Source organism: Anopheles cruzii, chromosome 3 (assembly GCF_943734635.1).
Source record: "Anopheles cruzii chromosome 3, idAnoCruzAS_RS32_06, whole genome shotgun sequence".
Lineage (NCBI taxonomy): Eukaryota > Metazoa > Arthropoda > Insecta > Diptera > Culicidae > Anopheles > Anopheles cruzii.
In genome coordinates this window covers 21,904,856-21,918,542 of record NC_069145.1, presented here as the reverse complement: position 1 = coordinate 21,918,542, position 13,687 = coordinate 21,904,856, and the positions used below count along the sequence as shown (strand labels likewise).

General features: G+C 49.8%; 3 protein-coding genes across 3 annotated transcripts; 1 reads left to right on the top strand and 2 right to left on the bottom strand.

Annotated features, from left to right (window-relative positions):
- Positions 1-55: 55 nt before the first annotated feature.
- Positions 56-8,868, bottom strand: LOC128275462 (egl nine homolog 1). The gene is made up of 6 exons (XM_053013965.1): positions 8,587-8,868; positions 6,923-8,490; positions 5,492-5,611; positions 5,309-5,389; positions 1,308-1,447; positions 56-1,226 (listed from the first exon to the last, which is right to left on the bottom strand). The coding sequence occupies exons 2-6, from the start codon at positions 8,435-8,437 to the stop codon at positions 1,004-1,006; spliced, it is 2,079 nt and encodes a 692-aa protein (XP_052869925.1). The 5' UTR covers positions 8,438-8,490; positions 8,587-8,868; the 3' UTR covers positions 56-1,003.
- Positions 3,326-3,862, top strand: LOC128274202 (uncharacterized protein C15orf61 homolog). Its single transcript, XM_053012313.1, has 2 exons — positions 3,326-3,433; positions 3,545-3,862. The coding sequence occupies exons 1-2, from the start codon at positions 3,326-3,328 to the stop codon at positions 3,860-3,862; spliced, it is 426 nt and encodes a 141-aa protein (XP_052868273.1).
- A 914-nt stretch (positions 8,869-9,782) lies between the features above and the next one.
- LOC128273497 (uncharacterized) lies at positions 9,783-13,289 on the bottom strand. The gene is made up of 5 exons (XM_053011468.1): positions 13,146-13,289; positions 12,658-12,821; positions 11,087-12,568; positions 10,548-11,017; positions 9,783-10,482 (listed from the first exon to the last, which is right to left on the bottom strand). The coding sequence occupies exons 1-5, from the start codon at positions 13,287-13,289 to the stop codon at positions 9,923-9,925; spliced, it is 2,820 nt and encodes a 939-aa protein (XP_052867428.1). The 3' UTR covers positions 9,783-9,922.
- Positions 13,290-13,687: the final 398 nt, after the last annotated feature.

The following is a 13,687-nucleotide window of genomic DNA, read 5'->3' as shown; positions in this document are numbered from 1 at the left end:
GTATTGAAACACACAAACACGCGTAAATTCAATTTCTATCTATTATTGAGTAGAATACAAATCACTGTACGTACGTCGTTCACTGTTATAGCGTTAGTCGCTCGGATCTCTGTTCCGCATTACGGTTGGTCCTTCATTCCGTGTTGGAATACTTCTCCGCATCGACGCCAAGGGAATAAAAATATAAATGATCATCTCTTCTTCTCTCTTTCATTGTTATTTGATTATTTTACTCTGTTGACGCATGACTATCCTGCTGCAACCGTTAAATTCTCGCACTTATCAATACTCCTCAACTCGCCTACGGCCTATCGAAGAAAGCACAGTTAATTAATACCGAGCACAAAACCGCGGGAAAATGTTTCCCCAATTTGCTATCTAATGAAACCGATTGATTTGCATTGATTTTCTCTACTCTATACACTTTAATCAATGTTCACAGTTCCTTGTCCTTCGCCTATGCTTGTCTCACTCTGTTACCTAACGCTTAACGCTCTATTATGTTTTTTTTCTTGTTCCAACACCTTCTACAAACGGAATTCCGTCCGCAATTAACTCGATGTTCACACTCAGTTCCATTCCTAGGTTCTCTATGTACAACTCAACATGGTTACAGTTATATAAAGCTACTAAATCTGTCCGTTCAACAAAACCCTATCCCAACCGCCGTCGACATCAAAACACGGTCCCTCCGTTTGCAGCATTAATTCTCAAACGATTCTACGCAACATGTACTCGTCTCGTTTGTGTAGTGTAATAGCGTAAAAGATATATCACATTTGATTAACAATTTCTCTAATAAATTATTCGATTTGGTAGGACCGTCACACCCACCCGGTCGGTTCTGCAATACATGGCATGCCGCCTTCTGCAAGGATGAATGCCCTTCGTTACTGCGCCACGGAAAGCGGCAAAGGGCTCCTTCTAGTGGAGCGGGAAGGCCAGGGGCATCTTATCTTGTAATTGGTTTCCCTTCCAACTTCACCACCGCCTGTCTGGGCCCTTATTGTGCCGGTGTCTTAAACCTGTTCTCGCAATCGCGCTGGTAGCGCAGGCGTGCCGATTCGCGTTCTTCCGCGTCCAGGTACCACAGGGTGATGGCGTACCGTGTACGGTGGGCCGGTTGCACTTCGTGGGGATTGCGGCGGTCGGACCAGAAGAAAAGGATACGATCGAAAATTGGCTCAATGTCGGCGACACGGTCGTTGCAGCCTTCCGGGAAAATTCTATCGGAAGGAAAAGAGTGAGACAGTGTTAATAAACTGTCGACTGCCGAAGACGCGGATGGCGCTGTCGATGATCCGTACCGTAGCAGACCACCACTTTCCCTAACGTCCCAGTCCAGGTTTAGGTAGTAGATGGCCGTAATGCACCGTCCGTCGCGGTTAGGATTGTCGACGTGCTTCACGTAGTGCGAACCGGATCCAGGATAACAAGCCACCATGGCCTATGTAGAGAATAAACCGAAAGAAATAAGAAGGATAATGAAAATAATAACAACTAGGCAGAAGACAGATCTTCGGCTATGTTGGATCAACCGTTTTTAGGAACATATGACGACATTCGAGGACATAGCTTTCCCGGACTCGTGTCAAACTTGTAGCTCAAACTTAATGTTACGAATTATGGAACGGTATTCCCAACGGTATTCCCCAAACAATTACTTTCGCAGTGTGTTGGTGACAATGCTTGCAGATGGCAGCAGCAAAATGGTTCCAGAAGATTCCGGGTCAGATTACAACTGGCTAAGTAACATACACACCCCGCCCTTATCGGGCATCAGTCACTAGGTAGTAGAGAAACGCTGAAGGACAAAAGCCATTACTTCATAATAAAAGTAATTTTTTATTAAAGAATAATATCTTGATTCGATTAATAAAAAGACATTAACTGGAGTCGCAAAGAAATGCCCTCCTTGAAGGTTGCGAATTTATAGACCATCCTTGAGCATGGAATGTTTACCGTCGCGAATGCTTGCGAATCCATTGGTTGGCGCCGTGGCTCTCACGCCTTGTCTGGGCCCAAAAAATTCGGCGGTGGCGTACGTGACATGTTCCCCAGTGCCAGTGGCGCACCAACCATCCGTCGTCGCGCGAAGCGTGCAAGTGTGTGCGTCCACCGTGCACAGATTGTGTGCTTGTGCTGTGCGCTTCTGAGGCACACACAGCGACGACGCAACAACGCGACGCGGTTTGGCCAACCACCCGGTGCGCGCACGCGTTGTGAACGGCGGTTTCTTGAAAGGGGGATTCACTGGCACAACCCGCGCGCAGAACGCACCAAAAAGGTCGACAGAAATACAGACGGACGGTAAACAATCGATTACAGCAAAATGTATTCGAAGAAAGGAAAAATAACACAGCCAACCGGATCTCAGACACTCAGAGATAGCTTCATTGTGCAGATAAAAATCAATTGCGGTCCGATGGATGGCGCATAGTCTTTGGGCACAGGAAATATTTTCGTCTGGGCGATTATTATTGGACGAGATTTTTGTAGTGCACTTTAATGTTTTGCACCCGTTCAGCGATACACTACGAAAGACACGGCACGGGTCGGCGAAATGCTGCATGAGTAGCGCACCGGTACTTACCCCGGCAATCAGGACAGGTTTAGCAGATAAAGTGTCACCGGTTAAGATACTTTGTTGCGGCTTAACGATCATTAACTCATTAACTGGGGCATTCAGCTGCGACGTCGAAACCATAATCTTCAACATCCTTTGGTTTTAGTAAGACCGATTAAATCTAATCTGGGCGTTTTGATGCTAGTGATTCATGTTAATAGTAGAATAACTTTATGCTCGGCGCGCATAACATAACAGTTAGATCAATATCTGCAGGTTGAATTATACAAAATTTAAATATGAAAATTGCCCGCCGTGGCAATGATCACAAGCTACCTGTACAGCAAATGCCACAGCGACAATCTACTACGAATAAATGAATAGTCGATCAGTCTTGAAGGGACTCTGAGAGAAACCATAATTTAAAAAATTACTAAAAATGATTTTGCTATTTTAGCGTATATTATTGAGCAGCTACTAACGCTTGTTTTCGTGATTATTTTTAATTGTCTTGTGATAATCTGGAGAACAATACATCTTTTTCAGCATTCGAGAATTTAGTCGAATGAATAAATAATGAATAACTAAACCTTCCAGAAACAAAACCAAGAAAGAAACGAAACGAGATTATTCGCTTGCTATGATGGAAACAGAAATTTACACAAAATCTACTCTTATTGGTCCCCCAAATGGGCGCTTTCCGTGGCAGGCATTCTGAACACAGTTTCTTAGTTACCGGGATCAGTGGATCAGCGCAGGATGCGGGTTCCTCTGCTGAACGCCATCGGCAAGCCGAAAGCTTCCGAGGTGCTGACGAGTTATTTAAAACAATGCAACGAGCCATCTTGGACGTCCTTCTTCATATGGGTAAGCTTTGCCTTTAATGCCCAAACTAACTCAGTTCATTACCGTACCTCGATTGAGATTTGCCTACTTTGTTAAGCAAGGTAAAATAACATCTTTCCTTTTGCGTCGCAGCAAAACGACGTGCTAAATGATCAGTTCGGTAGATCGCACTTCAACTGGACCCTCGATACCGGTACCAACTATCACATCCTGCGAACCGGATGTTTTCCCTACATAAAGTACCACTGCACCAAGCGCCCCATCCAGGATCTGCGCATCGAGGATTACTTTTTTCGCTGCATCAAGGTAGCAAATCTGGGTTTAGCGCAGCTCTGTTACGGGCTGGCAGCCGTATTTCTCATCCGCCACGTGCAGCATGTCGATATGGGTAGCTACGGACGAGTGCCTCTTTACTTTCTCTACGAGGAAGACACAGGATCACGGTACTGAAGTAATACGTTCAGTCGGGTTGGATTACAAAAAATTGACAACAATCATTTTGAGACTAACTAGGTCGAGCTATGAAAAGATGCTGACAACAGCAGGAATACCTCAATAAATTGGAATTATCGAAAACGATTTACGATACCAGTGGTCGCCCTGCCGTCTAGGACGAGTGCCCGATGGCCTCCGGTGATAGTTTAACTGATTTCGCTATCATCGGTTCGTGTCCATCTTCACTGGCCAACGCTCCACCTCACCGGTATCTGGCATCGCGATGTTGCACTGATCGCGAATTGTCGATTGCTTCCCGAAAACCATGCCCTCGATGACAAAACCATGCCGAACCAATTGCGCATTTTTTTCTTTTGTGGTTTTCTGTGCCATAGCGGCCATCGAATCGGAAATCGAACCAACTGGTCAAGTGCTGGTCAGTGGTGTGTGATCAATCACGTTTCACTGATTATGCTTCATCCGCCGATGGACGGGTTACGATTAATGGGTACACTCAGTGTGAGAACCGCGTGTAAACCGATGACAGCTGCAGATGGATTAGGGAACAAGAAGAATAATTATCGGGTGGTGCATCGGTTGCAACTGCAATCAGTGATGGCTTTCGAAACCGCGACGAGCCGAACGTGCGGATAGAAAATGCGTTTATCAACCATAACAGAAGACACTATTAAGCAAATGCTGCGTCCGTCTCTGCTCCCTAACTAAAGTCGCAGGTATAAGGCGTTGGAAAAGAACTTGGGTAGTTGAAGGTGAACGGAACGGATTTGAGAACGGAACGGATCTCCCTGGTTCGCACTTCCTGGTGACCGTGATTTCTGGACTACGTGACTGACCGGTCATAGACATGTTAAAGCCCGCCCTGTACACACCCGCAGGGGCAAACAGTTAACCCGCCACGCCGCTGGATGCGGTGCTCAAGGTCTTTCCCCGCCATCGCAATGTCAATAAGGAGCTGCTCTGTTGGCAATGTCAAAGAGATAAACGAAACGGCAGACAAATTGCGTGCAACGAAGAAAAAAAGGAGCGCTAGGTGATCAGAGTCAAAATCTTGAAACATTTTCTCGCGGAAACAAACGGAACCACACTCGGTGGACACGAAGGGCGGCTTGTATCGCACGTACACACCTCCCGCACGCAAGTCCACCATAACCTGGGTTAATGGCGGGCTTTGCCGTCGCCGGGCGAAAGGTAGGAAGCGCAAGTCAAAGAAAATCATACGCCTTCCCAGCCAAGTTACGGCGAAGGCTGCGAGAACGGGACGGGATATGCGTGCGTGCACGTGCGAGCTCACGTACGCACGCACCGGCGATGCGTCGCGGCACAGCTTCGTACGCTGAACTCTGCCGGCGTTGACCTTCTGCTCAACGGTCAGAGGAAAGCGCGGGAAGAGCACGTGCTCGGAATTTGGAGCGGCTTTTGACAGATTTTTTCTCCCCTTACCTTGGTCCGTTCCTTGATGTTGTAGCGGCCGAGTTTTCCGTTGCTCTTCATGCGTTTACAGTTGGTGATGACGGCGTCAACCTGAGTAAGAGCAGCACGAAAAAGGAAGAATTATTTTTCCACCCTTCTGGCGACGAGAAGTATGAAATTTTAAGATTAAAAAGAAGTCTTCCACCGGCTTACCCGATTGATAAGGTATCCTACGCTGCCGCAACCCGGCTCCTTGCCACCAATCCAAGTGATTTTGTCACCACGGATGTGTCGCAGATTTTTCCCGCCACGATTAGACACTAGCTGCCCGTCCTGGGTGTGGTGGAACAAAACGATAAAAAGCAAATAGTTAACGGTTGTTTGTTAATGTTTAAAAGAAACTATGTTTAGTAGCAACCTAGTAGCAATTTAATAGGTGCAGTACCGCGCACAACCGACGGTGCACCGCGGGCACCATCAATAAGGTCTCGATAAGATAAGGAAATGTGCTCCAGAGAACATTTATTCTGGTGGATAAGAAGAAAGGGGCACGCATAAAATATGCGAAAATATCGCACAGATAAAGAGGCCTGCAAAATGTTGATAGCGTCGATTCGCGAAAAAGAGGTACAAATACTAAAAAGTGGTTAAATGAACCGCTGGTAGGTTGGTGTTCCCACCTATACCGATAAAGGGCTATAAATTGATTAAAGTGCGGGGTACAGTGGAATCTGGTTATTTTAAAATGTCTCATTGCAGAAGTGCGCGAATTCAGGGTTCGTAACAGACCGCCTCACGGACAAAAGGTCACAGAACGCAGCTCAGCGTCAATCGTGTGATGAGCAATTCTATGTTTGAGGTGACTCATTATTCTGAGAAATATTCTCTGCAAACAAGGCTTGTGCATTGGCCTGTTTCGTGGCACCGAGCCATCGATTATCGTGCACGTCGGAATTGAGTTTATTTAAATAACAGCGACATGAACAGCCATCTGTTTATTTGATACTAGCAGTTCCCGGCGCGCGTCGCTGCGCCTCATTTCATCCTTCTTTCTCGATTGGGAGGCGTTTCAGAGACTTCTTGGTGACGTATCCGATCCTTTTCACTTCCCGTTACTCCTCCTTTTCAGACGATCGGGCTTCCCGGTGCCGTATCCGATCAGCTTCCGTTTTCGCTTCCCGTTGGATACATGTCAAAACTCGCACAACCTGAGTTTGGCTCAAATTGCTTGAAAATTATCCGAACTTTGCTAACATTAACCCAGATTTTGTATGGGAGCCCCCCTTTGTAAAGGAGGGAGGGGTTTGAAACCTTCACCACAACATTTCCCCTTCCCCAAAACTCCCATCTGCCGAATTTTGTTCGATTTGCTCGAAAACAACCCGAATTATGCTGATTTTTATGTTACGTTTGTATGGGAGCCCCCCCTCCCCGGAGGCGTGGGAGGGTCAAACTTTCTTATTCACAATCCGGGGTCACAAAACTACGCTGTGCAAAATTTCACGCGGATTGGTTCAGTAGTTTTGGAGAAAATGCGGTACAGACAGACAGACAGACAAACAACCATTTTTATATATATAGATGAGATCTTTGTCGCGTTTACAAATAATCGCTTGAAATCTTCCTTTCCATCCAAGTCCTTACCCGAAACACACCCGACGAATACATTCCCGTGACTTCCTTCAGCACCTGCAGGCCACGCTCCTGGCCCAGGAAGTTGTCCAGCACACACACCCCGTACTCATTCATGTCCCGTATCAAACTGTGGCACGCTTCATTCAAATCACTATCCAGCTCGAAGCCATCGGACTCGTTTCCTTCACTGGCCGAACCTTCATCACGCAGCACGTCACCCGTACCGGGGCCGGGCGTATCATTCGTCGGTTTAGAACCGGCATCTCCTTGCAGTACACTAAGCAGAGCATTGACGGTATCACTTCCGACCGGCGAGCGTATCGACGAGAGCAGTGTTCCGTCGATGGTAGGGCCACCGCCGCCGCCGCCGCCGCCTCCGGATCTGCCGATTAGAGCGGCGAGCTGTTGCTGTTGCTGCGATTTGGTCTGTCGAGGCTCGTGTTGCGGTTGTTGTGGCTGCGGTTGCTGCTGTTGGGGCTGCATCAACATGACGCTGCCCGTCTGATGCATTGCGTTCGACAGGTTTCCGGCACTCGGACCGAAAGACACACTTTGTCCGTTCGCAAGCAGCACGACCGATTCGTCTATGATGTTGTTATTGTTGTGAAAGAGCGCCGTCTCGGCACCGGTAAAGCTTTGATTATTGTTCGTGGGCACAAAATCACTTTCGCCAAACGGTAACTGTTGTTGTTGTTGTTGCTGCTGGTCGGTGCTATCGAACACGTTCAAGTTGTTAATGTTGTTGAGAAAGTTGTTCTCGTTCAGAATGTGGTCAACGTCGATGTGATCGAGATCGGCCAGTTCATCTGCCGAGGCGAGCACGTCGATCGGAAATAACTTTGCGACTGCGAGCTCGTTCAGCAGCTCATCGCCGCTGTCGCTGCTCGCGTCCGACGTTAACGTTGTCTGCGGTGGGTCGGTGGGCGATGTTATTGTTGCTGGCGACGACGACGACGAGGGCGACACTGATGGTGTGAGTAGCGCCTGTGCGTGTAGTGGTGCGGTGTTTACATTCGTTGCCCGCTGCACGAAAGCGCCGCCACCGTTGATGGTGGTGGTGCGCGCGGGACCTAGCATTTCTGCACGTAGACACGACTCCTCGCCGTTCTCGGGCGCGGGCAGGAAGATGCCCTGAAGCTGCTGGTCCGGAGCGGCTTCCGATCCCCCACCGCCGTTGTACAGCGCACGAGGGGGGGATTGTTGCTGCGCCAGCTGCTGCTGTTGCGGAAACGGCTGCGAAGGAAGCTGATGTATCGAGCGGCACTCTATCTTGTGCACCTTCCAGTCGATCCGCTGGTGGTCCACCGAGCAGTAGTACGCAATCTGGCAGCGCGAGCAGCGCCGCAGACCTTCGTTCGCCCCGCAGATACGGCACTGGTGCTGAAAGTGGCGATGCTGCTGCAAGACCATCATCGGCGCTGACGCGTTCGGCGGTTGCAGGTAGTTGGTGAACCGATTGTCACCCATTCCCGGTCCGGGCGGGTGTTGTTCGGCTTCGAAACCACTCTCACGGTCACCATTCATAGCCCCTCGCGCACCGCTCAGCCCCGCTAATCAACCGCTTGCGGCTAATTGGCCTGCAAACGAGAGTGCAAGCAGTACGTGATGACGAAGGACTTTTGTAATCTGCCGCCCAACGGTATTTGTAAAGGCAGCAGCCACTAGTAACTTACCACTCTTTTGGAAGCTCTTTTCAGCAATGTTTTGATTATCCAAGAAGCGACGGCCTTGTATGGCATTTCTTATGCGTCACAGCAAGCGGGGCGTCGCTTCCGTTCCATGCTCACCCGCCTCCTATAACTGGTTTGCACTCGACACTCCGTTTTTCGCTTTCACCGACACAGGACGCACCTACGGGAGGCACTTAACTCTCGCTCTCTCTGACCGACCGACGACCTTGCTGTTGTGGTCGGCCTGATCTCAGCCCGGGCGTTGTTACGAAAGACAGCTTCAATTATCCCTCAGACTGCTGCTGCGATGGTCAATCGACTAGGGTTTTCACTTTAATTTTTCACTACACACCGCCACAACATGACTGCCGCACCGCACACACTACGTATTGGCAGGCCAGCGTTCGCCGAGGCCAAATGACCCGCACGACCCCGGACGATATTGGACACGACACGGTGTACATTAATGTTGCAATGCGACAAAACGGATGCACTTTAAACTTTATTTTTGTTTTTCTCCCGAATCGCTCCGAAATGAAGCCGAACGCGAACGCAGTGAGCCGTAGCTGTCAAAAGTGAGCAAACGCAAAACTGTGCGAAATTGTGAGATCAGTGCAACAGCTCACTGGCCAAACAAAAAGGCACTTTATTTCTTCATACTGAGACGGGATTTCTCACAAAGCAATTCTTGGCGTCTCTTTCGCGCTACAGCTCTCGCGAACAGTTCGGCCATTTGACAGTTCACATTTCAGTTTATCGTTCAAATAATCGTGCTTGAAAATAATGTTGAACAGTTTATTTTAAGCACTTGCTTATTAGGGTAAGTAATTGAATCATCATTTTCGTACTTTTATGTCACAATCCAGTACTGTGAGCGCTCTCATATCACAATAATTGTGGTGAGCGGAACTTTTCTTTTCAACGGCTTAACATGTGGACGATACATCAAAAGCGACTCAATATTGTTCAACTGTTATTTAAACTAAAATTGTAAAACGTGAAACAATAAGGAAAAGCGGAAACTCTTCTAGTGCAGCGAAACGCATGTTACATCCAATCATAACGCATGGTTTTCGTTAGAAGATTCTTCTTATTACCATAACTTTATTATTTCTTTTTGAAGCACTTTCGAAGAATCCTGCACGCGCACCACCAACGTGGGCATCCGCGATAGCAAACACTTACTTGAGCTATTTCATCTTTTGTAACGTAATCTCTGTGTCTTTACTCATTCTTTCACTTTTACTTCACACCATTTGTCTATTTCTATCAACTGAGGACTGAGTTGCAATAAATAATACTTATACCAGGTTTGGGTTTGTGTGTTTAACCGCTCGTTTTAGCTACTCCCTATACACGATAGTCCACCATTAAGCTTATTGTAGTGCAACCGATAAACTCGTTGACAACCGGTTGAGTATGCGAGCAGGAGATTGGCGATGGTGGCGGTTGACGATGCAGGGTTCGATCCGGCTGACGATGCCGCCGCCGCCGCCGCCGCGGAGTCGCCGAGGCCACTAGCCGCTGGATGCTGTGACGATGAAGTACTTCTTGCTGTGTTCGCAACGTCCACTGGATGGTGCTGCGCCGAGTTGAATGTGATGTTGGTCTTTGGATTGGTGGTGCCGTTGTTAAGGCTGATCGGGTGGCTGCGATCGTTGCCAGCAGACTGTGCGTACTGTGCATGACTCGATGATGGTGAAGCCGTAGAAGCAACCGTCACCGTTGATAGCATCCGCTTTGCGTCCCAAATCCGTATCGTACCGTCAGCACATGATGAAACAAAGTGGCGACTATCGGGGCTCCAGGTAACACACGTTATCGCGGCGGTATGGTCCTTAAGCTCCGACAGCTGCGCACCGGCCGCGAGATCAAAGATGCGCACACGATTCTCCTCACCTGCGGGGACACAAAGCGAAAACCATTAGCTTGACCAATCGTGAGCCCTCCTTTCAAGAGTTTACCTCCAGCAGCAAGGTATTTGCCGTCCGGGCTAAAGCAAACCCGGTGGACCGGTTGGCGGCAGTCGGTGAAGATACGAAACAGCTTGCCGCTCGTGACGCACCATAATCGTACCGTGAGATCGGCCGAACCGGTCGCAAGATAGTTGCCATTCGGATGAAACGCGACAGTGTCGACGTCCTGGGTGTGCCCGACGTACATCTGTAGGGGAAAGTGTCGATCGGTGGACCACAAACGCGCCGTTGTGTCACGCGACCCCGTGGCCAAGTAGAGTCCGGTAGGGCTTTCCGCTAGCGTCCAGATGGGATGGTTGTGGCCACGATATACCGCCCGGCAGTTGTAATCGTGCCCGGTCCAGGCACGCATCGTGCAATCGCGCGACGTACTCACCAGTAGCGAGCCGTGCTCGGAAAAGAGTAGATCCGTCACGGCGTTGCTGTGCCCCCGCAGCACTACACCGCCCGTTTCGGAACTGGTTGAAAGATGAGCAGAGATTGAAATTAATTATCTCCTCCACCGAACCGATCACCGAACAACGTACAAGGTATTCTCTAAACATCGTCGCTCGAGAAACTTCTTCCACCGTTCCCGTTTCGTCTGTCGTCGGCTATGTGGTGGCAGCAACTTGTTCATTCGTGCACGATCACCACGGGACGTTCCATCGAACATGCTGCCACCGGCACCGTCCTCTTGTAGCGATGTCCCATCACTATGCCCTCGGGCCGTTCTCTCACCGTCATCATCGTCGTCGTCATCGGAATCCTCCGACACACTAAACCTACTATCACAGGCTGTCACGTTCCAGCTGCATTGCCGATCCCGGAAGCAAGCGTAAGGTTTACGGCCCATCTGCGTGCTGCGGTTCGTTGACCACAGCATGATGGTGGAGTCTTCGAACCCACTCGCCACATGGCAGCAGTCCGAATCTATCGCCACACTCGTTAGCTGGTGGCCGACGTTTTCCAATCTGTACACACACAGTGGCCGCTGATAGAGCGCCACCTTATTGGCGCTCTCTCGCAGTCGTCTCAACCGTTCCTGGGTCGTGAGTCGCCGAGGGAACATTCCTCCGAGTGCACCGACATCACCATCGGTTTCCGGATGCTCGTCGGAGATCATTGGCTCAGCGATACGGCCGATCACACTCCTCGCAGTTTCTTCTTCATCGTCGTCGTCCTCATCATCATCACACAACCGGTCGCCGGATGATCCGTTTTCGGCCTCGAGCAAGCGGTGACGAACGTACGACTTAGTAAAGCCGTTTAGTAACAGATATCGTTCATTTTCGCGCTCCGTGTGCTCCGCGAAATCGTACTCATGCATACGCCCGCTAGTTCCAACTGCATCCGGGAAGCTTTCATCAACCTCCATGTTCCCACCGTTGGTCAGCCTACCATTGGACGCCCTCTGAGGGCATTCCAATCTACGCTGGCCCCCTCCTTCCGGGCTGTAGTCGGTGAAGTTCTTATCCTCCACCGTTTCGAAGCAAAACCACGTTCGTAACGTTTGTAGGAGCACCGAGTGCCCGTGCTTGGCCAGATACTGGCGCAGGGCTGCGATCGAAGGGGATCGCAGCCGGAGTTGCGTCTGGCACGAGCGAAACTGCACCAGCAACGGATCGCTATCGTACTCCTGAAGGTGCGTGACTTGGGAGAGCTTATGAACCAACTGTTTGTACAGCTCCATGCGCCCAGCATCCGCGGCGGGGCTCGCCGGAGCGAAAACAATGATGGAACTTTGCACCGCGGCCGGCGGTGGTAACGAGCCTGCCTCCCGCTGCTCGTCTATGGTGCCGTTTAGCTTCTGTTGCTGGTTCGGCAACAACGGCGGCAGATTGGCAGCGGCTGCGTTGGTGGGGTCAGTTTTCCCCACGAGTGGGGCATGTTTGCGCAGGAACTCTATTGCGGGTCGCCAATCTCGCCCCCGGAGCATGTCGATGTACAGATGACATAGCAACGGTGGTACGATTTCGGTCAGCTCCACGCGGACCGCTTCCGGTTGGCTGCGAATGAACTTTGTAAACCTGGCGTGGTAGAAAATGGGCAGAGAATGCGGTGAGGCCGATTGAAACCCGGACGCCCGGATGGATGGGTCAGTTGGGGCGATACGTACTTGGCGAAGTGCTGATCGACCTGCGCTGGATTCGTGTTCAGGCCGATGTTCGAGAACAGAACACTGTTCACTTTCGATACTTCGTTCTTGATGGCAGTGTTCATCACGATCTGATCGGTTGATTGTGTCAGTACGAGGTCCGTCTTTCGGTAACGATCGGTAACCTAAAATCGCACGGCAAAACAAGGTAAACTTGTCAGTAACGACGCGCACCGGCAAGCGGTCACTTCGATGGCCGGCAGGTTATAGTTTCGCATTCTCGCCGCTTTCTCCCATTCAACCACACACACACACACGCACGCACTCGCGCGCACTGCCCATTCATCACGGCGTGAGAAAGAAGCTCCTTCGCGAAGGTGGAAGGGTCTTCTGGTGGACGACGCCATCAGCATCAACATAAGACAATAGTATCGCAACGACGGGCTTGTTGGGGCGCCAGGCAGGGGTACACTAGGCGGGCAGCGGCAAGCAGCAACATTCGTACTTACGGTGTAGTTGCGCGCCTTCAGATACGATCCGACGAGGCTGCGTATCAGTTCATTCTTAGACTTGCGGGACTTGCTGGCGCTGCCGCTGCTGGTGGTGCTGTTGCTGTTGTTCGTCGAGATTGTTGATCTTTTCGCATCAGCCATCTTTCTTCGGTGTTTCTCCCATTCGTACCACACGCACCGCACAACAGCACAAAACGCGGCTGGAACGGCCAGCAGACGACTCTTGTTTGACAGCTCCAGCACCAGAAAGAAGTAAAAAAAACATCACCAAAAGCTGTCACTATGCCGTTCACTTCGAGTGTCAAGGCACACGGTTGCCAGTATCGCCGGATATTGTACAAAACTAAAAAGGTAGGTACACAGGAAAAAGGTAGAACGTTAAGATAGGCTTTTAAATAATAATGTACATGCAAAGCACGAATTAAAATTAGCCAACATGTTGCCCTTGTTTACTCGCAATAGCACCGATAATGATGGTTCATTCTCGTGTTATGATCCACAGTGTCAAAGCGGAATGTCAAAAACAGCGAAATAGCCGA

Coding starts and splice junctions, on each gene's coding strand:
- LOC128273497 (XM_053011468.1), bottom strand. CDS start 13,289: ATGGCTGATGCGAAAAGATCAACAATCTCGACGAACAACAGCAACAGC. Junction 11,018..11,086: donor CGATGTTTAGAGAATACCTT/GTACGTTGTTCG, acceptor TCTTTCAACCAG/TTCCGAAACGGGCGGTGTAG. Junction 10,483..10,547: donor CAAATACCTTGCTGCTGGAG/GTAAACTCTTGA, acceptor GTGTCCCCGCAG/GTGAGGAGAATCGTGTGCGC.
- LOC128274202 (XM_053012313.1), top strand. CDS start 3,326: ATGCGGGTTCCTCTGCTGAACGCCATCGGCAAGCCGAAAGCTTCCGAG. Junction 3,434..3,544: donor GGACGTCCTTCTTCATATGG/GTAAGCTTTGCC, acceptor TTTGCGTCGCAG/CAAAACGACGTGCTAAATGA.
- LOC128275462 (XM_053013965.1), bottom strand. CDS start 8,437: ATGAATGGTGACCGTGAGAGTGGTTTCGAAGCCGAACAACACCCGCCC. Junction 5,612..6,922: donor ATTCGTCGGGTGTGTTTCGG/GTAAGGACTTGG, acceptor CACCACACCCAG/GACGGGCAGCTAGTGTCTAA. Junction 5,390..5,491: donor TAGGATACCTTATCAATCGG/GTAAGCCGGTGG, acceptor GCTCTTACTCAG/GTTGACGCCGTCATCACCAA.